This window comes from Cetorhinus maximus, chromosome 19 (genome assembly GCF_964194155.1).
Source record: "Cetorhinus maximus chromosome 19, sCetMax3.hap1.1, whole genome shotgun sequence".
In the NCBI taxonomy this organism is placed as follows: Eukaryota; Metazoa; Chordata; class Chondrichthyes; order Lamniformes; family Cetorhinidae; genus Cetorhinus; species Cetorhinus maximus.
In genome coordinates this window covers 5,208,229-5,233,673 of record NC_135897.1, presented here as the reverse complement: position 1 = coordinate 5,233,673, position 25,445 = coordinate 5,208,229, and the positions used below count along the sequence as shown (strand labels likewise).

The 25,445-nt window shown below is 40.5% G+C and overlaps 1 protein-coding gene across 2 annotated transcripts in view; it reads right to left on the bottom strand.

Annotated features, from left to right (window-relative positions):
- Nucleotides 1-5,207: 5,207 nt before the first annotated feature.
- The window catches only part of parlb (presenilin associated, rhomboid-like b), a 42,219-nt gene continuing 21,981 nt past the window's right edge, over nucleotides 5,208-25,445 (bottom strand). The window contains exons 3-9 of one of the 2 annotated variants that reach the window (XM_078563418.1): nucleotides 23,257-23,305; nucleotides 20,047-20,142; nucleotides 17,423-17,572; nucleotides 15,601-15,671; nucleotides 14,523-14,624; nucleotides 10,618-10,715; nucleotides 5,208-8,299 (exon numbers count right to left, since the gene is read on the bottom strand). In XM_078563418.1, coding sequence (XP_078419544.1) covers nucleotides 8,185-8,299; nucleotides 10,618-10,715; nucleotides 14,523-14,624; nucleotides 15,601-15,671; nucleotides 17,423-17,572; nucleotides 20,047-20,092 — 582 coding nt within the window. In that variant the 5' untranslated portion in view covers nucleotides 20,093-20,142; nucleotides 23,257-23,305 and the 3' untranslated portion in view covers nucleotides 5,208-8,184. The remainder of the gene's footprint in view (nucleotides 8,300-10,617; nucleotides 10,716-14,522; nucleotides 14,625-15,600; nucleotides 15,672-17,422; nucleotides 17,573-20,046; nucleotides 20,143-23,256; nucleotides 23,306-25,445) is intronic. The other variant, XM_078563417.1, reaches the window with a different exon arrangement.

The window sequence follows — 25,445 nt, the reverse complement described above, 5'->3', positions numbered from 1 at the left end:
TGACTAGGAGAAAGGATGTGGATAATGAGACGACTGACAGAAAGCAAAGGCCAGCTCATAAGTTGCCCAACCTGTCTAACAGGTGCAAGTCTCACTGAACGTAACCTCGAAGCACAACTTGTAATTATCCATACAAGAAGTGATCCATGGTGTGTATCCAGACCCCTCTTGCTGCTATTATTTTATGGAACATCAAAAGAAAAATGCAAGCTTGCAAAACTCTTCAGCTGGATCTATATACTTTCAAAAAGTGTAGACTTGAGGCTGATTTGATTGATGCCTTTAAAATCATTAAGGAACTAGGCAAATTATTTCAGTTTAATATTTTGGGGAGGTCAGGGGTCTGTGCATAAATTACACAAAGGAAGTGTTTCTTATTTTCCAATAGCAGACCTTTGGACCAAGCTGCCAGTTGAGAGCTGACTCACTATGTACCTTCATGAGAGTGCTGGATTTTACAGCATACATTATTTATGCACGTATTTTGTGTTAAGAAGGGAAGGATGACAAGCCAGAATTTTTTAAATAAAGTGCCCTTCTGGCTAGGAGGAGCAGGTGTGCACCTCTGGACCTCAAAAGGAAGCCTTGGGCTTTTGTTGACACAGCCTCCAGCCCCATCCTTCTTGACTGTGGCCATCTGCTGCCCAACTTCCCTGCTCTCCCACCACCCCTGCTAGCCAGGTGATACATCTGGCTAAGTTTAGGCGGGAATCAGAATACACTTACGGAAAGGAGACCCTATCTAACCACACAGTGGTTCAAGAAGGCAACTGATCACCACCTTTTCAAGTCCAATTAGGGATGGGCAGTAAATGCTGGCCTGGGCAGCAATGCCCACATCCCAGGAATGAATTAAAAAGATGAACTGATCATTGAAATTAGCCGAGCCTCCATGTTCCCACCCACCCCATGTTTCACCATCTGCTTTGGAGCTTGTAGTAGTATACTCACTGCCCCTTACCCCCATTAAAATTGGGACCAATGTACTGCTCTCAAGCATGACTACCATGTCTGCATGTCAAATCCATTGATGTCCAGCTGAACTCTATTTTGAGAATTATCATCAGTACACATTTATCAACACCAACACCCTTACTACCTGTGCTTGCAAATATGGCACTACCACACTCATGCCACAAACAGGCAGTATACAGAGAATATAACTGCTACATCAGCAACAACGTGTCAATCTAGAACAACTGGACCAATATACCACCAACCCACCTAAAATATAGGCCATTTTGGACCACTGCCAAAGCCCTTCAGAGATGTTCCCTCAGCCTTGATGACCAATGATGCAAAGCTTGGAAGAATAGCAACATACAAAATGAATTCCTTATAGAGGACCCCATAGTAAACTTAAAAGTTCAAACCTTCCTTGTGAACACAGGGCAGCCATCAACCGCCTCAGAAACAGTAATAGTAGATGCTGCCACATTGTTTTTTTAGTATTCAATCATGGGGTGTGGGCATTGCTGGCTAGGCCAGCATTTATTGCCCATCCCTAATTGCCCTTGAGGTGGTGGTGGTGAGTTGCCTTCTTGAACCATTGTAGTCCATGTGCTGTAGATACACCCACTGTGCTGTTAAAGACAGAGTTCCAGGATTTTGACCCAGTGACAGTAAAGGAACAATGATATATTTCCAAGTCAGGATGATGTGTGGTTTGGAGGGGAACTTCCAGGTTGTGGTGTCCTCATGCATCTGCTACCCTTGTCCTTCTAGATGGTGGCCATCATGGGTTTGGAAGGTGCTGTCTAAGGAGCCTTGGTGAGTTCCTGTAATGCATTTTATAGATGGTATACACTTCTGTCACTGTGCATCAGTGGTGGAGGGAATGAATGTTTGTGTGTGGGGTGCCAATCAAGCAGGCTGCTTTGTCCTGGATGGTGTCAAGCTTCTTGAGTGTTGTTGGAGCTGCACTTATCCAGGTAAGTGGAGAATATTCCATCGCACCCCTGACTTGTGCCTTGTAGATGGTGGACAAGTATTGGGGAATCAGAAGATGAGTTACTCGCTGCAGGATTCCTAGCCTCTTGTCGCCACAGCATTTATGTGGCTAGTCCAGTTTTGTTTCTGGTCAATGCTAATCCTCAGATGTTGATAGTGGGGGATTCAATGATGGTAATGCCTTTGAATATCAAGGGGCGATGATTGGATTCTCTCTTGTTGGAGATGGTCATTGCCTGACACTTGTGTGGCGCGAATATTACTTGCCACTTATCAGCCCAAGCCTGGATATTATCCAGGTCTTGCAGCATTTGGACATAGGCTGCTTCAGTATCTGAGGAGTTGCAAATAGTGCTGAACATTGTGCAATCACCAGCGAACATCCCCACTTCTGACTTTATAATGGAAGGTCTTTGATGAAGCAGCTGAAGATGATTGGGCCAAGGACACTACTCTGAGGAACTCATGCAGTGATGTCCTGGGACTGAGATTATTGACCTCTAACAACCACAACCATCTTCCTTTGTTCTAGGTAGGATTCCAACCAGCGGAAGGATCCCCCCCACCGATTCCCATTGACTCCAGTTTTGCTAGGGCTCCTCAGTCAAATGCTGCCTTGATGTCAAGGGCAGTCACTCTCACCTCATCTCTGGAGTTCAGCTCTTTTGTCCATGTTTGAACCAAGGCTGTAATGAGGTCAGGAGCTGAGTGACCCTGATGGCACCCAAACTGAGCTTCAGTGAGCAGGTTATTTCTAAGCAAGTGCCACTTGATAGCACTGCTGAAGACACCTTCCATCACTTTACTGATGATTGAGGGTAGACTGATGGGGCGGTAATTGGCCGGTTTGGATTTGTCCTGCTTTTTGTATACAGATGTATCTGGGCAATTTTCCACATTGCCGGGTAAATGCCAATGTTGTGGCTGTACTGGAACAGCTTGGCTAGGGTTGTGGCCTTCTCCATTGATGGAAGATTAAAGCACCCCCATAATATAACATGAGCTCCTAATCAGACTCTGGAGCACATTGTTAAACTCTTCCCTCAGAAGGAATTTGTAGGCAGTCTACAAATTGTCCACCCTGTTACACCAGAAGCTTTAGTTTCGATGTCTGACTCAGATATCAATATTTGATATGTTTATTGCTACTATCATACAAAGGGGCCAATGATACTTTGCTTGCAGCATTGAACAGATAACAGCAACAGCAAATAATTACACACAAGGGGATTAAATTGTAACTTGCTTGATTTAGTTGTACTCACTTGACGACGTGAAAAACAGGATCACCAGTAGTTGCTGTGCTTGATGTACTGTATCTATTCTTAAACTCTCAAGGAAGCTGGCAATGATTTTGAACATTCTTAGTGAGTGACCATTGCCTGGCAGCTTCGGGGCTAAATGAACAGCCACCATTTCAGAACAGTGCTCTCAAAAACACATGGTGCCATATATTTGTCATAGGCAGCACAATCTCTTGGTCTCACACAAGGGAAAGGTTTTAATCTCATTGGTCAGACAGTCAAGGTGAAGCAATGGGTAGGGTTGTAAGGTTTCTAAAGCTTACACACAGGTGAAAAAGTCTGAGATATCCCACAATATTCATAATACTTTAGATTTTTCATACTCCAAATCACCTGTTCAAAACATAAATTGATTAGGTTGTGGCTGAAACGGGAGTGAAATCTGCAGAAGTTATGTCTAACGGGTAGTCTCGGAAAGCCATTATCAGCTGGTCAGGAAGAGCTCACCTACCAATCCTTGCACACAAGGAATTATAGAACCTTGTAGGTACACAGCAGGCTAAAGTGAGAACATGTGGAGTCAGGAGACAAACAGCAGAATGAATAGCAAGCTGGCTGCAAACAGAGAGCAGTGGTTAAAGGTTGTTAGTCAGACTGGCAAAAGGTAGGAAGCAGTTCCACAAGTATCACTGTTGGGTAAATTATTCACCATTTTCATAAAAGACTTGAACTCGGAAATCAGAAGGGAAATTTCAAAATTAGTGGACACCAAATGGGGGGGCGGGGTTGGGTGTAGTTGGGAATACATTAATAAACTTGTAGCATGGGATTGCAATTAGCAAATGAGCTTCAACATGAGAGATAGTATGTTTTGACAGTTCGAATATCATTATCTGTCGTAGATGAGGGAAGTCCTCGTAACATAATAGTTTTGCTTTCTTTTTCATTGTTCAATAAGTGTCTAAATGAGTATAGGAACAGAGGAATGTAGGGGTACAGATACACAAAGTAACAACACAGGTTAATAAGGTCATAAAAAAACAAAAAACAGCGTTGTTTATTTGTAGATGGATAAAATTTAAAAGCTGAGAGACTATGTTAAACGTGTATTAGATCACACTTGGTGTACTGTGAAAAATTCTGGTATCCATATCAAAAAACGGATATAGCGATAATAGAGATTATGTAAAAAAGACTTACTGGAATGATATCAGAATTAAGAAGGTATACGCACCAGAAAGGGTTGAACAGGCTGGGCTCTTTTCTCTAGGAAACAATGAGGGGTGGCCGGGTTGGTAACTTTTAAGATTATGAAAATGTTTGATAGGGGAGAGGTGGAGATGATGTTTCCACTTGCAGATGAGAACAGAACTGAGCACCATAAATAGAGGGAAATTCAGAAGAAACTTCTTCACCTAGAGTGGTTAGAATCTGGAACTCGCTACAAGTGACACTTGATGTGAATGGCATAGATACATTTAGGGGGAAGCTAGATTAATACATGAAGGAAAAGAACAGTAGTTGATGGGGTTAGATGAAGAAGGATGGGAGGAGACTCAGGTGGGGCATAAATACCAGCATTAATAATATGGGGGTGAATGGCCTGTTTCTGTGCTGTAAATGCTATGTAAAATTCCTTGATCCAGTAGTCCACATATTGGACTATTCAGTAATCCACATGTAGGACTATTTTCAAACAATGACTGACATAGCCATTCCACAGAGCATTTATTTGTGTCAGATTATCTCCAAGTTCCATTGAAGACACAATGTTTTTTTTCCAAGGAACACTGGGCAGATAACAGCAGCAGCAAATAGTTACACAAAAGGGGAACAGGAGTTAATTTATAACCTGCTTGATTTACAATCATAATTGATTGAGGGCATGAATAACAGAAATATGAGTACTGCATCTATAATTCTTGAGGATGGCAAACCCTGCTCAATACTTAACTGTGAAATAATCAAAATTCAGAAATAATTGTCGTTCATAGACACCATACAACTCTATACTTCACTGATCAAATTGACTTGTTTATTTAAGTATATATGGATTACTTGTCTGCAGTAGGCCTCTGCATTGGTTACAGAAGCATTGAGCTGAATAGTTGTTGGCTTGAGATGATAATAGCTGTGGCGAGCAATTAACTTTGTTTCGTAGTTGGGATAAGAACTTCCATTGAAAAACTATACCTAAATGCATTGAATTTAATCTGTATTTCATACTTTTAATAAACTCACTTAGTTAAGCATAATTTATGGACAGAAGTGAGGTTAAACTCTCAAGAACTGAGTAGCACAACAATGGGAAAATTTACTAGAAAACAGCAAAGCAACACAGGGCAGCAGTATTATAACAATAATTACACAATGTGACAGGTTTCATCACTTCATTGAAATATTAAAAAGAACATTCTTGTATTATTACAGGGTGCAACCACAGGAATTGTGTTGTCAGCAGACGTTTTTAATATTTGACCATAGTAGTTGCTGGGAGCACAGGAATATAAAGCAGTCATAAGGAGATTCTGCAACCAAGAAATGAGAGTTTCATTTTTGTGCTTGAAACGTTCCCAGTCTCAACCTTCATCATCTTGTGACAGCGACAACCGTTTTGTTCACAGCACTTATTTGTATGACCTAGCAGGTGACACCCTTTCCTGTGAAGCAGAAGATTCTGAGCACCAACTTCACTACATTCACTGTTGGAGGTGTTATGATTCAGTGGAATAGTAATCCAGAACCTGGCAGCCGTAAAAGACCCAATGGCACTATTTGAAGAGCACTTCTAGTGCTATGACCAACATTCTTCCCTCAGGCATTCATGTGTTATTTGGAGGACGTTGCTGTGAGCAAAGTGGCCACCATGTGTGACTGTTTTCACAAAAGAAGTCCATTTCTAAAGTGCTTTGGAACAACCCAACGACTCAATAAAGTGCAGTCTGTGTGTTAGTTGGTTCTTTAATCAATTTAGCTACTGGCTCCAGTCATATTTCATTAAGGAGGGTATTATGACCTCAAAATCATGCTGGGGCTTGATTTAACACCTCCAGCTTGGGCATAAACTAGGAGAAAGACAGTGAGGAAAAATAGAACAGGGGCAGGGAGGTGGTGTGGAAATACACATTTCACGGTTTGCAGAACTCAAATTCAGGTACCAATGTTGTGCTCAACTCCTGTTTTGTACTTTTGAAGATTATGAAATTAATACTTATGTCATTTCATTTTATTGAGATTGTACTTTATATGCTCCAGCAGTTCCTTCTGTTCTTCCCCATGATCACCCCTTCAAAAAAGTACACCTGTGCTGGTTTACAATGTATACAGAAACCCAGATTCATCTACTCGAAATACAGGTTAAACCTGAAAAGCAACCTGGTTTATCTTTACTTGTTCCTTTCTAGTCTTTATACAAAGACATGCCAAGTAAAACGTGGAAATGACAGTAAAGAATCTGAGTGATTTCAATAGATATTTAGCACTGCAATAATTTGAGTAGTGGATGCAACTTGACACAGCTTTCCTGATCCTAAAAACACAGGGTAACTGTTCTGGAACCGTGCTAACTGGATGTTTTCTTTCTTGTAATATGATGAGATAAACAGGATGACTGAGCATTCGGTTGGCGTAGTCCCTTTACCAAGTAGCAAATCTAAAGAGGTGATGTGTCATCTGCAGCACATAGCATTCAGTTATTATATTCTGAGCATCCGAATATTTCAGCACTGGAGTTATGGTGAGCATCACAGAGCTCTCTGAATATTTTCTACTTAAAATGCAACATGGTGGGGGAGACATGATGAAGTGGACCACCTCTCAAAGTAGGGGAATACAAGCCCGTAATAGCCCTGCACACTGAGTCATTGAGAGACCCTGCCATCCTTTGCACTTTCGGGCATAGGCCTGACAAGTAGGCTGATCACCTGCTCAAAATGGCAACCAACCAGAGTGGCCATGGCAGTTAAAGGCAGTCTCAGACTTAAAACCGTAATTATGGCAAACTATAAGCCTTTGGTGCTGATCACTAAACAGTGATTAACAATGGACTGAAATATTCTATATACCAGAAGCAATAATTAGATGTGAACCCTCAATATTTTCCATCTTTAAACCTGTCACTTCGACTGAGGTTCTTCCCATGTGGCTCTAGAGAACCCTGCAAACCAATGGCCCAGCAGGTAGAGAAGACCTAGTTGGACAAGCAATAGGAGGCTACCAGGGCTATGAGCTGGTAAACTGCACGGGCTTAGCTGTTTGAATTTCAGTAGTACCCCCTGGATGCACTTTGGTCACCCAATAAGTCTTGGCTTGAGAGCTCCAGACTTAAATTAAAGGAGTTTATTCCTAATCCATTCTATATCAGGCAAATACACACCAACTGTGCTAATTTCTAAATGGTTCTCTTTGAGGACTTTAAATTATGGTGATGGATTTCCAAATGTCGGATATACTTGGCTAATCTAAAAAAGACCTTGTTTTTTTTTTTAAAAAGCTTCAAAAAGTTTAGTTTTCATTAGTGATCCTTCCTCCAGATAGGGGAATGGGTGTGCAGTATAGGAAGTGTTTCAACAACTTCACAAATTGTGGCCTTTAACCTAAACGGGGATAGATTGCAATCATAAATGACAATCACAAATTTACATTTCCAGTAGCTGACAGCTTTTTGTTTAAATTTTAGCCTGAAATCAGTTTTTTTTTTGAGATGGTGAGGGGGGGCATAGGGGATGCAGTGCTGGAGGGAAATGTCGAGCCAAAACCTTTTCTTCGAAATGCTCCTGTTTATTTCTCACTGTACAGTCCTGTAAATATTTTAAATACACTCCTTCAGAAGTTAAAAATTTGCTGTAGCTTGTAGCTTTGTCTGAATTCGGGGTCCTGCTACAAACTCCTGCCTCTGCCAGGGCCCAGTTTGTTTGGTTATTGCCTCTATCCTGTGCTCCTCCCAAATCTTAGTGGATATCATTTTTCTTTCTAAAATGCAACTTCTTGCCTAGGAGGGGCCACGCCCTCCATTTCCGGGACCCTTTGTCCTCATGTCATGCCACACCTTCACCAGAGGTTCTCTGTTCTTCCAAATCAGTTCATGGCCGTAAAAGATATACCAACTGGAAAAAGAGAAAGAACAGAGTGTTATTTCAATGATGCAGATGCCGCAAGCAATAGTGCCACTGCAAACAATACACACGAGGCATCAATTCCCGGGTTCTCTCAGCAGCTGTTCAGGGGAGAGGATGGGCTGTGTATAAGCAAATTTCAACTAAATTGCAAGTGTTATGTTTTTGTTATTCGTACTGGAAAAACTATAATGATTTGTAAACAAAGCAGCTGTAGGAGGAGTTATTCCAATTATCAGGGATGGTAACTCTGGGATTAGCTGGCTACGTCAGTCGAATAAATAAACTATCATTAATAAGTAGTAGGAGAATAAATTGGTATCCTGAAAGGCTAGGTGGCAGGTTTCAAATCATACCACCATTTGAATCATTATTTGAATCATTATTTAGTTTCAAAATGCTCTATGTTACTTATAGAATGCATCAGAGGCAGAATACAGTGAATATAGTATTCTTATGAGATGGGGATGGCAGATTGAATTGAACTGTGTACTTTGGTAGGTTACACAGTGGCATTTCACCTCTGAAATCTTTGGATCAAATCTTGCCCAGACATGAGAAAGATGGTTTTGAGTGCCTCAATTTAGTTCCTACTTCCCTTGAAACCACAGCATAAAACAATCCCTAATTCAGCTTTAAACTGACAATGCCACTCAAAGGCTTCAGGATGGCTGGTATGGGAAGTGGCGCAGTACAAAGAGCTTTTCTGAGGGTGGACTTAGGTGCATTGATGAAAAATGTAGAGGGAGATATGGACTGCATCTAACCTATACTGTAGCTGACTTGGGAGTACTTAATGGTGCAGGTATTGTCCTGGTGAACCAATGCTGAAATTTCTCCAAGGTCACATGCCCTTCAAAATTTGGGGGACTCAAAACTGACCACTGTATTCCACTAGATCCAAACAGCTCTGTACAGAATTAGCTATTTAGATTATACTCCCAACTGTCATTATCATCTCCAAAGTGTACTACTTCACACTTTGATATGTTAATATTGTTCACTTATTTACTTAATCCGTGTCATATTGCTACTATCTTAACAATTCAGTATCCATCCCTGTTTAGCATAATCCACAAACTTGAAGACACTCCCCTCTACTGCCAATTTTGTTTCATTTCATTTATTCTAGTGAAAAGCAGTTTGCCAACATTTCAGAACATCTACTTTTTCCCAATCTTCAAGCAGCCTCCTATCCCCTAACAAATGTCCCATTCATGTAATCAGGTCACCTCCAATTCTGATCCACAATGTTAGATCCATTGCTAAAGAATTCTGTTAGGTTAGGTGGTTACGACCGACCTCTTATAAGCCCATGCTGTTGTCTTAAACACTTTCCCTAAGCAGCTTACATTTTTTAGGTGCTTACTTATTCTGTCTATAGCAGACATTTTCCGCCACTGTTACAGAATTGAATAGGAGGCCATTCAGCCCACTGTATCTGTGCCAGCTCTCTGCAGGAATGACACAATTAGTCTCATGCCCCTGCCTTTTCCTCATAGCCCTGCAATTTTTTTTCTCTTCAGATAATATTCTAATCCTCTTTTGAAAGCCACGATTGAATCCAATAGTTACTTGATTTGTAATTTTCTTTCGGTACTCCAGTGCTAACATTAATCCACTGAGCACTGGAAGATTATAATTAACATATTTTTAATTTCCTTTTTTTTGGAAAAAAATATGGCCCTGGGATCTGTTAGGTTTCATCTCATTCTTTTGTTCTTTCCAACTGTTCTGTAAGATTTCCCCCGGGCTAATCTCTAGTTTTCTTTGTGCTTCTGTGATCATGTGCACCTTCTCATGTGCGAAGATCAAGTGCTTCCTCTATATTCTAATCCTTTACTGTTGTCAAGCCTAAATTTGTTTTTAACAGACCTACTTCCATGTTTCCTTTCTTGAGATACTTATCAAGTATTTGCCTCCCACCACCGCCAAATACTCTTTCTTTGCTCTTATTATTTTCTTAGACCCCCTTGTTCTTTCTGTAATTTTCCCAGCTCTTATTCTTGCCCAACATTTTTCACCTTTATTCAAGTCATGATCTTTTGTCTGTCCACTTGTAGGCTATAGCCGCATCACTCCATAAGTGACTGGACTGCTCACTTATTACTCTCCAAATGATTACACTGTTGGTCTGCAGAGTAATCTATTAATAATTTCTTCCAACCATTGTCTTTTGAATCCAAGATATCCAGGTCACCTGAAGCATCTTTTCACAACAATATCATAACACAGACAGCCTGATGTGCTCGTATTAAACACAGTTTAAAAGAAAATAACCGATGGAGCTGCAATGACCCCACACTCACATTCCAAAAAACGCACCACCCAAGTGAGCTGCATGGTCGAAAAACCTCCATCCCAGAATCAGGCCTGTTGTATCCATGGCAATAATTGCTTTCAGAGCCTGCAACAGACAAAACCGGCTGAAAATACTGGTGCAAATATCCTCCTTGGCTGCTCATGTTTATATTTAGGAAACAGATGCAATATATCTTGATTTTCAAAAAAACAATAAGAACTAACTCAACTCTCAAGGTCGGAGTGTTAACTGAGCCAAGCCATCCATCCATTTTAGTGTATATATTTAGGATGAGACATTGTGAGAAGTATTATGTCTTAAGGTTCAGGCATTAGTGATTAAGTATGAGATCAAATGTGTGTTGTTTTCCAATATGTACATAATTTTCTTTTTTAAATACCACCAAACAGTTTTGAGACAGTGCACAGCTAGGCATAGCAAGTCCCGCTGAAAGCTGTTCTACTTTAAATAGCTCCCATGACTGTTCCACATGACTAATATGCATTCCTACTCATTTTACTTGCATCCAAAAAAGTATAGATACTGTAAAGATATACAGTATGAATATTTCTATCATACAGCAGCCTAGAAGGTATGGTAGGTATTTGACTAGCAACCCAGAGGCCATGAGTTTCAATCCCTCCACCTGAAGTTGAGAAACTGAATTTAACACATCTGGAAAATGACCATGAAATCTGAGATTATTGTAAATACTTCATTGCTTCACCAATGCACTTCAGGGAAGGGAACATATGAATTAGAAGCAGGAATGGCTGCTACGCCATTCAATAAGATCATGGCTGATCTGACTGTAACCTCAACTCCACATTCCCACCTAACCCTGATAACCATCATTCACCCACCCACATTCCTAGCTCCCCCAAAACTTTTCACCTCTTTTCTCATCAAGAATCTATCTGCCTCTGCCTTCAAAATATTCAAAGATTCTGCTTCCACTGCCTTTTGAGGAAGGGTTCCAAAGACACACAACCCTCTGAGAGAAAACATTGCTCCTCATCTTGTCATAAATGGGCAACCCCTTATTATTAAACTGTGACCCGCTAGTTTTAGGTTCTTCCACAAGAGGAAACATCCTCTCCACATCCACCCTGTCAAGTCCCCTCAGGATCCTATATGTTTCAATCAAATCGCCTCTTACTCTTCTAAACGCCAGTGATCACAAGCCTAGCCTGCCCAACCTTTCCTCATAAAACAATCCACCCATTCCAGGTATTAGTCTCGTAAACCTTCTCTGAACTGCTTCCAATGCATTTACATCTTTCCTTAAATAAGGAGACCAGTACTGTACACAATACTCCAAATGTGGTCTCACCAGTGCTCTGTACAACTGAAGCATAACCTGCCAACCTGTGTATTCAACTCACCTCACAATAAACGATAACATTCTATTAGCTTTCCTAATTACTTGCTGTATATGCATACTAATCCCTTTTGGGATTCATGCACTAGGACACCTAGGTCCCTCTGCATCTCAGAGATCTGCAATCGCTTACCATTTAGATAATATGCTTTTTTATTTTTCCTGCCAAAATGAACAATTTCACATTTTCCCACATTATTCTCCATTTGCCAAATCTTTGCCCACTCACTTAACCATCCTATATCCCCTTGTAGTCTCCGTATGTCTTCTTCATATCTTACTTTACTACCTATCTTTGTGACATCAGCAAATTTAGCAACTATACCTTCAAGTCATTTATATAAATTGTAAAAAGTTGAGGCCCCAGCACTGATCCCTGTGGCACATCACTCGTTACCAACTGGAAAAAGACCCATTTATGCCCACCCTCTGTTTCCTGTTAGCTAACCAATCTTTTATCCATGCCAATATGTTACCCCCTACACCATGAGCTTTTATTTTTCGTAATGACCTTTGATGTGGCACCTAATCAAATGCCTTCTGGAAATCTAAGCACAGTACATCCAGTGATTCCTCTTTATCCATAGTATATGCCACTTCTTCAAAGAACACAAATAAATTGGTTAAACATGATTTCTCTCTCTTAAAACCATGTTTACTGTGCCTAATATCTTGAATTTTTCCAACTGCCCTGATATAATGTCTTTAATAATAGCTTCTAACATTTTTCCTATGACAGATGTTAAGCTAACTGGCCAGTGGTTTCCTGCTTTCTGCCTCCCTCCCTTTTTGAATAAAGGATTACATTCGCTACTTCCCAACCTAAGGGAACCTTCCTCGAATCCAGGGAATTTTGAAAAATTAAAACCAACGCATCAACTGTCTTATTAGCCACTTCTTTTAAGACCCTAGGATGAAGTCAATCAGGACCTGGGTACTTGTCAGCCCACAGCTCCAACAATTGGCTCAGTACCACTACCCTGGCGACTGTAATTTTCTTGAGTTCCTCTCTCTTTTCCATTTCCTGAGTTATTGAGATGTTACTTGTATCTCTATAGTGAAGGCCGATGCAAAATACCTGTTCAATTCATCTATCTTATTTTCCATTATTAGCTCTCCAGGCTTACTTTCTATAGGACCAATGCTCACTTTGTTAACTCTTCTTTTAAAAATATTTATAGAAACTCTTATTATGTCTTTACATTTCTAGCTAGCTTTCTTTCATACTCTAATTTTCCTTCCTTATCAATCTTTTAGTCATTCTTTCCTTTTTAAAAATATTTTGTCCACTATTCTGACCTGCCACCCATCTTCACGCAATTATATGCTTTCTCTTTAAGCTTGATACTGGCTTTAACTTTTTTAGGTAATTATGGATGGCGGGTCCTCCCCTTGGAATTTTTCTTCCCCATTGGAATGTATCTATTCTGTGCATTCTGAAATAGCCCCTTAAATGTCTGCCGCTGCATCTCTATTGACCTTATCCCTTAACCTAATTTGCCAGTTCACTTTAGCTCGCTCTGTTTAATTACTGTTTAGTTCGCCCTTATAACTGCCCTTATTTAAGCTTAAAATATTAGTCTTAGACCCACTCTTCTCTCCCTCAAACTGAATGTAAAATTCAATCATATTATGATCATTGCTACCTCGGGGTGCCTTCACTATGAAGTCATTAATTAATCCTATCTCGTTGCTCAATACCAGGATGAGTATAGCCTGCTCTCTGCTCCAGAACATGCTGTTCTAAGAAATGATCCTGAAAACATTCTATGAATTCCTCATCTAAGATATCTTTGCCCATCTGATGTTTCCAGTCTATATGTAGGTTAAAATCCCCATGATTATTGCTGTACCTTTCTGACAAGCTCCCATTATTTCTTCTGTTATAACCCATCCTACCATATGGTTACTGTTAGGGGGCCTGTACACCACTCCCACAAGTGACTTCTTGCCTTTATCATTCCTCATCTCTACCCAAACTGCTTCTGCATGCTGGTTTCCTGAACTTAGGTCATCCCTCTCTATTGTGCTAATATTATCATTAATTAACCAAGTCACCCCTCCACCACTAATAGATTCCTGTCCTTCTTAAATGTCATGCACCCTTCATGCACCCTTCAATATTCAGGTCCCAATCTATGTCATCCTGCAACCATGTCTCTGTAGTGGCTATTAGATCGCACACATTTATTTATATTTATATACATGTTTTTAAATTTAGTGCCTACTCCTCATATTCCTTATGCAGAACCTCTTTCCTAGTTCTACCGATGTCGTTGGTACCTACACCATTCCCACCTGGTTTAGCCTAGGTTTCACTCCAAATGCTATCAGGCAATAATTGCTGACTTGCCAGTGTCAGTCGCATCCCAAGAACGAATAACTGAGATATATCTGTGCATGCATCAATCCCATTATTCTCCTATTTCCTAGGTGATAGGATGTGAACAATAACTAGATAGATAAAACTCACTTTTCCAGACAGTAAATAAAATTGCACCACACCTAGGCAGTGCAACCAACCAACTTACGTTGCTGGCTGTGAAGGTGAACATGGGCAGCAGGATGATGGCCAGTTTTGCTTCAGGCATTTTGGAGCAGACTGCAGCAAGCACAGCCATTATTGCACCAGACTGGAGGGAGGATAAAAAACAGTAGATGACAAAATATCAAAGATCTGATCCATATTGTCAATATTTGCATGGCAAAATTTTCAGCAGGTAGCGTGATGAAAATGACCCCGAGTGTTTGTTGATGCCATACGCTAACAGGTGAATGTATACTGGGTTCGTGCTCAATGCTTTCCCATAGTTTCTAACACAAGCTCTGGGAACGCTGATTCAGCAAGTCACAGAGAACTCTGAATTTAAACTTTTGCACAGGGCAGAGTTCAAGTTGCCCAGCTGAAAGGAATGTGAATCGGAATGTGAATCCCTCTATGTGATTCAAAAAGCAATTGCAGGGTGGAGGAACAGTTGAGCAACAGTGATCTTAAGGTCATCAGGTTCACCGTAAGGAAAAGCAAAGAGTAACAGGAACATTAAACTGTCAAAAGTTCGGGAGGCAGATTTCAGGAGGTGGCACACACTAAGAGAAAGGATCATGACTTAAAAAAGCAGTAGTGCGCTGAGCAGGTTGGGAAACAAGACTGAAGTAACAAAGTTATTAAGTGGAAGATGTGTCAGGGTTATTTAGTTTAATATAGGATAGAAGAACAAGCAGTACAAATAAGCAGGACATGAAAAAAGCACTAATTCACTGAGGGCAGGGGTGCTTTGGAATAGTTTACCAAGAAAGGTTGCAGGAAAAGCTGGCTTAGATTTCTTCGTGATCTTATTGTACAAGTCTCTTTTAGTGAGACACATTGTTGATTATTACTGTTAAGACAGAAGGAAGGTGGACTAGATGGGTCTATGCACTGTTTCAGCCTTGAGGTTTTCAATATTTCACACGAATAACTTTTCAATACAGGGAATTGTATTATTACAAACTGTTTACTACAGAATATTGTGGCACAGTTATAGCACCCAGGGCTTTTCCACTATATTACACCAAGACAAAACTTTTTAAAAACAATTTAAAGCTTGCCAAAATTATCAGGTCACTTACAGCTCCAAGTGATGCTCCTAAGCGGCCAGTGGCAGTTTTATAGACATAACTGGCAAATGTGGAAATAACACCTAGAAAATCACAAGAGGCAAAAAGCAATAAACATCATCACCAGCTAATAAACAGAGATAGTGGTTTAAAAAAATGCAGGAATAAATTGGTCAGAGAAAAATATCAGGGCTTAGGATGCTACTAGAAACGTTTGAATGAATTAAACCATCGTACAAAAATATAATTCTATATTCTTATGCTTATGTGGTAAATAAATAATATGGAGCTGAACTATAGAGATGAGCGAGGTCCCAACTTCACTGCTCTATTTTACTAAGCTACTCAATCTTAGGCAGGGTAGAAATAGTAATTCAACAATCAATCTCAGTGTCCTTGAGAAAAGGAGTGATGGTCGAAAGGACAACCCAAATGTCACCATATAGTGTGTCTGCCCCCCTTCCCTCCACCGCTAACTCAAACACTGTTATATCTTCCCTGACCTCCACTATTAGCTTATACATTCTGTCCCCTCATCACTGGGCTCTCTGGTCACTGTCTTCTATCTACTGTTTGCAGAGCATTCTGCAACAAATCACAATCTACGTTAAGACGTGTTTTGTCACTGTGAATCAGCCACCAAGAGCACTGTTGATACTTTTCCCTAGCTAACAGCTGTGTTCACTCTTCTGATCTTTCTTTCTGTTCCAATAAGTTAACAATGTTCTGCTGGCTATAGAGAAGATTGCAGAACCTATCCTTCCCCTATCTGACTCACTAATCTCGACAGAACCTACTCCATTCTGCTATACTGTGATGGTTGACATCAAGTCTTATATTTGTCCTTTATGTCAAATCATCCACTTTCTAGATACCAATAAGGCTTCTGATCCCAATTGTACCTTTTCCATTATCCTCAAGATGTGCACCTTAAAATGTTATTCTTGCACTATTATGTTTCAAGTGAAAATCTATCTATCCCATAACCTACCCTTGGTACACCTCTTCTTGAAAATGTGGTCATTAATCCAAATATCTTGACTTTGGATATCTTCAAATCCCTTTTCATAATTTGCCACCATGCACATCTAAACAGCATGCTATTATATGTTCTTTCATAAAGTTATGTTGAGGGCTCTGGAGTTTCCTCTCATATGCCTCAGCTCTATTATAGTTGATGATTACTCCTAGTTCTTTCCCCCCCAGTCCACCACCCGCCCCCACCCCGTTAACTCAGGATATTTTTCAGGCATTGTATTTTCTTTTCCATCTGCCCCTTCTTTTAACCATGACAGTTCCACTTCTAGTTCTTCCTAATCTTTTGATACTCTGGTACTCACTGTCTCCTCCAACCTCAAATGTCTCACTGTAGCCTGTGAGAGGTTGGCTTTACCAAAGCGCTAAACACTTTTTTATTGTTAATATTCTATAAAACAATTCTATAAAGTTCCTCCAAGAATTGAATCTTGCTGTCAACTCTATGGAAGTGCCATCATCTCTCACTCCTGGACAGAATACCAAAAAATGCAATAGCCATTCCTTCTTTCACTGCTAGTCTTGTGTCTCTTTCTATATTGTCTTTGCCACTCTGTTTTTTCCCACTTGCATCCCCAAGATCTAAATACACCAGTGGTACATATTTTCCTCCTTCCTATAATCTTTGTTGAAACAAAGGCTTGTTTGTACTGCCTCCTAATCTGCTTAATTCTTGGCCGGGGTATCAAAATGAACGTCTTAGTTACACAAACAAATTGTACAATTGTACATATCATAATAAAGAGAAATTCATTAAAATCCAGCTCTGAATAGAAGTTGTAGTACAGAAGTATGTTACCTGCTGATAGGTAGACAGCCATAAACTGCTCCTGCCCAAGAAGCGACACTATGCTGGAGGAGAAACTCCACAGCACATACATGTTTGCTGCCATGTGAAAGAATGAGTAGTGGCTGAAAGTCGACAGGACCATGGGCAAGCACAGTGTTTCTTAAACAAAAAGAAAAACTGCCCATGAGTTACAAAGCTTTCTTGTATAACAAGACAGCCCAACCTGAAACAGTCCCAAAAACTGTGACCAAACAGAATGCAACGCCAACAACACAATGTGATTCAGGGTTATATTGGTGTTCTCCATGGAGGAGATTTCCCATCTGAGGAGGCAACTGAGTGTCATGACATTACTAATGTTAGACCAGTAGCACAAAGCACTAGTCAGGGACTGGAGATGAAAATAACTGCAATTATACTTCCTCAGGTCAAAGGTATAGAGAGCAATAAAATTATGTTCCAATACTTACTGCACAATTACTACTGACAGGAACCATGTATATTATAATTTCAGCATCAAGTGTACAGTTACATTATAGCTTTAGCATTAGGATGTATTAAAACTATGTCTGGATTTTGTGGTTAAAAATGATGATGAGCCTATGAGCACCCACCATTATTATGGAGTAAATCAGGCACCAACTTCAAGGGTCTGCACATGTGCAGTTAAACACTGAAATCTGAAAGCTTTGGTCCAATTTGCCCTGCTCCTTCACAACCTTTGCTATACTGGTACCTCACCAAGATACTTGGCTTGAAAACACATGAAAGGTGTGAAGATGTGGTCCTCACACTCCAAGTACTAAACATGCCAGGATGAGTTAGGGTTTGTCCATTCAAGTGTAAATTAAGTTTCAGTTTAATTATCAAACAATTTCTTTGAAACTGAAAATGCATTTTACAACTGTGGACCATCATTCCTTCAGATTTTAACTATTGTTTGCGATCTTTTAAAAATTTAATTTTTAACATTTTTTTCTGTCTCTTATTTCTTTCTTAATCCCATCCTCTTTGTTCTGTGTAGATGATTTTACACCAAATTAAATATTCTAGCTTATGCTTCCTGGTGTAGATTGTGTGTTTCACTGTAAAGATTGTTCAATACGACCGGTTGCCGTGTTCACACAGGTCCTTGATCCGCTATAAAGGGCAATGCACTGAAATGTCTCTCTAATTATCTTACGTTGTCACACAAAAGCCCAACAGAACGTCTGTGAGCTGTTGTAGGGGTAGTGAATGATTAACGCCATTCATTCACCTCATTCTGAAAAATCCAGGTCTGTACCTTCAATGCTTGGGTACAGTCACAGGTACACTGTAACTTTAGTATCAAATTTCATGTACACTATAACTACAGCATAAGCATACTCAACATTTACCCTGATAATGCAAACTGAGCATAGCCTGACTGAAACATGAAGTGAAGCTAACAGTCCCAGTATAAGTGCCTGAGTAGCAAACCAGTCATGAGCAACTGAGAATCTCAAATAAAAAATATATTTTCCTTAAAGGATATGTGTTTAAAAATACTACACTACTTTTGATCCACATGCCTCACTCTTTGTACAAACCACTGAAACAGCAAATTTCAGGCCAGTGTCATAGCCCTGAGCAGATCTGACAATTTGCAACAAATGAGTGCCCCTCCATTTTCTCCCCAGACTCCAGCAAGGATCTCGTCCGAGGCAGACATCATTATTCACTTTCTTCCTGGTTGCTGATATGAAAATGCAGAATAATTGTTTGAAGTGTAACAAAATGGAAAGAAAAATCAGTGAACCTAAAATTAATTCAGGGACCCTCAATTTGGCAAAAGAAATGCAGTAAATTGTAGCAACCACACAGCCCTGCAACTTAATTTGAGTACTTCCTTAAATGCAAATGTGCATAACAGATATTCAAAGGCCTTCAGTACCCAAAACCAGTATTAAGGGCTCCTAGGTCAGCCACAGTTTGGATTACATCAAATACTTCAGGTCAGTTACAGCATGAACCAGATGCATACTATAGCTCCCTCTACAGTGCAAACGATCCCAGCCCCAGATCAGGAGAAGTTAGATAGAGTAAAGCTGCCTGTACATTTCCCACAACAGTCCTGTGCTAGATACATAGTAAAGCTCCCTCTGCACTGTACTATCAAACACTCCCAGACAAAGGTACAGAGTGAACCCCCCTTCCGCACTGTACTATCAAACACTCCCAGACAGGTACAGCATGGATTATATAAAGAGTGAGGCTCCCACTACATTGACCCTTCAAAACTCTTGGATCCGTTACCATTCATGGTTAATTAAGTCAGAATGCCAAAATTGTGGCTTCACCCTCACCAGCAAATTGGTTAAAATTGTTTCAAAAGTATTTCGTATAGAACCCACAGGGGCAGCAACAAAAGATTATGGTTGTTTCAGTCAGGGCTGGATTCAATGGTCTAACCTGCCTTCATATTCAAATTTTCAGCACATATATTTAGATAACATATAAAAGTGCTTGACAGAAAGTGGTCTTTTAAAAGTTACAAAGCTTAAGCTCCGAGCATGCAAAGAATTCCAGAAGAAAGCTTGGAAAGCACATTGAGAATGGCTGTAAATCCTGACGGGCATAAGCTATAAATCCTGAATATTTGTCACACTTACTGGAAGCGGGATTAGAGGTGAAGTATTTCACCATGGTCCGCTGCATTGAAGGAACTCTCCACAAACAGAACACTAAAGCATTGGCTGCTATAATCCCTGCAAAAGAACAGAATCATTTAAGCGACTGAAACTATTTAATTGCTGAGTACAGTAAATCAGTAAAGCGACTTCCGAGTTGCGTGGGTTGAGAGGAAGGGGTATGGTTCAGGTTTTAACAACTTCACAATATGTGAGGCAGCTACTGTGAACCAGGAATGTTTTGAGAGCTTAGGACTCAATCCTCAAACTTTCACAACACTGCTTTGACATGTTGCAAGAGCGAATCAGTGTGCTCCAAAGTATAAACACCAAATACTGAAATAACAGCAGGTCTGTTAACATTAGAAGAAAAGAAAATAGGGTTTTCCTCTGGGTTAGTGCCTGTTTTCTGCTGTTATTTGAGCGGCAAAGGTGAAAAATTGGGCTGAGATTCAGAACTTGAGATTGATGCCTGTTTGTACAGCCATACTGAACTCCAGGCATCACCTTCTGCCAAATACACCTGCCAAAGAGGAAGTGGCAGCGTTGGAGCAAGGTGGTAATGGTTCAGTGACATTGTGCACGGCACTGTCCATCAATGATAACCCTATTTCCAGGAGAAACATTACAAATTTAAACATATAAAAACACACACAAATTGATGCTGGAGGGGTGATCAATGGATAAATCCACAGCAATGAGCTCAATTGATGGCTTCAGTGGACGGATCCACAGCTGTCAGCAAGAGGTTAAGCTACAGCAGAGAGTTAAATCAATGCTGGAGCGATCAATTTACAGACTGACAACAAGGAGTAGAATGGATTGCAGAGTGATCAATGGATAGACACATCAGGGAGTGCAATCCAGACAGGGGCTATTAATGGACAACTCCGCGAGTGAGTACAATCAATACAGGCCTGATTGATAAATGAGCTACAACAATAAGTACATTTGAATATTTTTCAGTTCTCAGGAAGGGTCTACACCTGAAACATTGCATCTGCCTATACACAAATGGTGACTAACCTGGTGTGTGTTTCCAGCATTATCTGTTATTAACTGCTCATTGATCTTTTGCTGTTTGCTACATGCAAATTTAACAGTGGGTCCACTTCAGAAATAACCTACAGGTTCTGCACACAACCTTTTTTTTAAAGCAGGATTTCAATAGGATTTCTGGATGGAAGGTATAGGTAGCTGAGACATAGAGAGCAGGAAAGACTCGGGGGCCACCTGTAATGAGTACTGAGTTATCTGGTCTCAGTTGAGATGGTGATAGAGGTTCTACAATTGGCCTCAGCCCACAAAGGTGGGGGGAATGGCGGGGAGGAATATCAGCCAGGGTTCCCATTCTAGGTCAAAAACAGAAATACCTGGAAAAACTCAGCAGGTCTGACAGCATCTGCGGAGAGGAACACAGTTAAAGTTTCGAGTCCGTATGACTCTTCAACAGAGTCTTCTGCTGAGGAGTCATACGGACTCGAAACGTTAACTGTGTTCCTCTCCGCAGATGCTGTCGGACCTGCTGAGTTTTTCCAGGTATTTCTGTTTTTGTTTTGGATTTCCAGCATCCGCAGTTTTTTGCTTTTATCTTCCCATTCTAGATCTTTATCCCACTAAGCCTGCTTGAAAGTCCACAGGTTCAGATGTTAGGTGAGAGCAGAATTGGGATTGGCAATGAGGCTATACCCTGCAAGCTAATGCACTAGGCTGAGATAGTATGAATGACCACTCCAGCCAGGTAACAGAGGGTAGCCCATTCAGAAGGGATGCCTTCATGAGAGTAGGGAAAGATGAGTGAAAACTGATAGAAAATGAAGCAAGAAAAAAATATCCAGGACTGGATTTGAGAGCACAGGCTGACTTCCTACAATTTACAGCTTGCATCCAATGGCTAGAGTCTTAATTTGTATTAAAAATATCAAGTAAAACAAATTCTTTAAATAACTTATTTTTAAATGACTCTTGATGCAGAAGGCCTTAAGGTGCACAAGAGTTTCTAATTTTAACAAGCAGAGCTCCAAACCTCACACCCAGAGATTCCCATTCTACCACCCTCAAATGTGCCACAGGTTCTCTGGACTCTCCAAGCCTTCATCCACAGGGATCTGACCACACTGGTGTTAACTGCAAAAACAACATACTTGTAAATATGTAGGCTGAGGAAGGGTCAGGCCTGAAAAGATAACCAAGGGAGGCCCTTGCCCAGGGAGAGAGCAGCCTGGTGTCTGGGAAGAAGAAAAGGGGGCCCATTACTGAGGAAAACAGAAACAAGCTTGCGGCAGTTGGGAGCAGATCTAAGGCAGGTCCATGTTGGTGAGTGGAGTCAAGGCACAGAGTTAAGAATGGGGAGATATAGAACAAGATCTGGGAAGATTAAGAAGCAAACAGTCCAACAGCAGGAGAACTGTGGATGCTCAATATGAGCAGAGAGGAAACCGGTAGTTTGAATGGACTTCTGCAATCCCAGGGTGAGAAGTTGATAGATCATGAGATGTTCAAAATCAATGAGGGGTCTAGCCAAAGTAGATAGAGAGAAACTGTTCTGACGGGCAGAAGGGTTGAGAACTAAAGGACACAAATTTAAGGTGAAAGAACCAAAGGTGATATGAGGAAAAACCTTTTTTACACAGGAAGTGGTTAGAATCTGGAATGCACTGCCTCAGAGCATAGTGGAGGCAGGTTCAATCATGGCTTTCAAAATGGAATTGGATAATTATCTGAAGGGAGAAAAAGTTTGCAGGGTTACAGGGAAAAGGCAGAGGTGTGGGACCAAACATTACAATTGGAACGTAACAGCAGCATAATGGATTGATTGTTGCAGTGAAAAGGGGGAACATTTACCACTACTGTTTTAAAAAAAAGGGTCAGCAGAATTTTAACCTCTGCACTTTCAGATGGGAACATCTTTTTGGAGCATTTGAAGGCACTTTCAATACCACTCATCCAAATCTTTAACTTAAGGGGATATCATTAAGAATGACTGGGTATCTAAAGCAACTGTAATAAAATCTCAAAATAGTCCTTTTATAAGATGTATGCAGAACAAGTAAAATCCTGGAAGCAAGTTCGAAGATCATAGCTGAGATGGCAGAGGTGGACGGTTGTCCTGAGATTGAAAACTACATCCTCAGTATTCTTCACCATTTTCTCTCAGCTTTCCCATGAGCATCCATTGCATTTAACACAAACCTGTGATGGTCCTCTGCCCCTCAGTAAGGCTGTTCCACCACTGGTTCACCTAAAACACAATAACAATTGTTTTTGAAATATCTGAGAGCAGACCTTTGGTGCCATTGTAAGCAGCGTAGATAGAAGCATAACATTACAAAGAGAGGTTAATAGATTAAGCTAATGGGCAAAACTATGGCAAATGGATTTCAATGTTGGCAAATAAAAGGTCATCTATTTTGGACCTAAAAAGGATGGAGCAGAGTACTTTCTGAATGGTGAAAAGCGAGAAACAGTGGAGTTTCAAAGAGACTTGGGGGTCCACAAACATAGATCATTAAAATGTCATGGACAAGTGCAGAAGACATTCAAAAAGGATAATGGAGTGTTGCCCTTTCTATCTAAAGGACCAGAATACAAGGAGATGGAATTCATGCTACAAATATACAAAGCCCTAGTTAAACCATACCTAGAATACTGACAGCAGATCTGGGAACCACACCTTAGAAAGGATATATTGACCTTGAAGGGTGTAGATTTATCAAAATGATACATGGCCCCCAAGGGTTATGAGGGAAGATTGCACTAACGAGAGTTGTTTTTACTGAAATTTAGAAGCTTAAGTTGTGATTTTTATCATTTTTTTAAAAAGATAGTAAGAAGAACAGTTAGGGTAGTTGGAGAAAAACTATTTCCACTGGTTAGGGATTCTAGGACTGGGGGGCTTAGTCAAAAAATTAAAGCCAGGCCTTTCGGGAGTGAAATTAGGAAACACTTCTTGTCTGGATGAGTGCAGCTTTAACAACACTTAAGAAGCTTGGTATGATTGAGGACAAAGCAGCCCACTTGATCAGCATCCCATCCACAACCTTAAACATTCATTCCCTCCACCACTGGCGCACAGTTGCAGCAGTGTGCAGCATCTACAAGATGCACTGCAGTAACTCGCCAAGACTCCTTCAAAAGCACCTTCCAAACCCACAACCTCTATCAACCAGGCGGACAAGGGCAGCAGACACATGGGAACACCATCACCTGCAAGTTACTCTATAAGCCACACACCATCCTGACTTAGAACTATATTGCCATCCCTTCACTATTGCTGGATCAAAAACATGGAACTCATTAACAGCACTGTGGGTGTACCTACACCACATGGGCTGCAGCAGTTCAAGAAAGCAGCTTTTCAAGGGTAATTAGGTGTGGGCAACAAGTGCTGGCCTTGGCAGTGATGCTCATATCCCATGAATGAATAAAATAAAATCCCAATGGGTATAGAAGTTTAGAACTATTTTCCACAAATAACATTTTATGCTAAATCAATTATTAATTTCAAATCTGAGTTTCATAGATTTTTGTTATTCTAAGGGATATGAGGAGTATATGGAGTTAGGTTACAGGTCAGCCATGGCCTCATTAAATGGCAGAGCAGGCTCCAGGTATTAAATGACCTAATCCTGTTTCTGTGTTGCTGTGATGAATCTCACAAACACATTGAAGACCATCTCTTTAATAACAGAAATTCTCCCATCAAAGCAAATCCCTCTCGTATCCTAACTCTCCCATCAAAACTCGTCCTTATAGGACATTACAAAACGTATTTCTCTGATACCTTAACTCCATCACAAAAGTTCGTTTCTCATAAACATCGACTATACCATCAAGGCGCATCGCTCTAACACTCTCAACTGTACCATCAAAACTCATTCCACTTCTACACTAAACCTCCTAGAGCTCAACTCTCATACCCTAAATCTCCCAAAGATTATTCACTAATACTCTAACTCTCCCATTAAAGCTGACCTCTGTAATAGCCTAACCTTCCCATCAAGATGTAGGCATGGTGTACTATAACTCTCTCTTTGAAGTTCACTCAGGTTGTACCCTAACTCTACACTGAAAATCACCAAGTTTGTGCCCTAACTCTCCCATAAAAACTCATTCCACTTGTATCCTAACTCTCCTTTAATATAAAAAATGTCCAAGGCATTTCACACAGGCATAATTTCTTCTCCGTGTGAGAGGTTCAACTGTATTAGCAAGAAGCTGGTTGACCTCGGGGGCTGTCAGAGCGTAGCCCGACTCTATCCATACCTGGTATTTGTTTTTTAGGCTTTTACCTTGTGCTCAGCAACAAAGAACATTCTTTAAATAAGCCCTTGCTCCCCAAGAACAAATTTACAGCCTGTAAGGAACATATCTTTTTATTT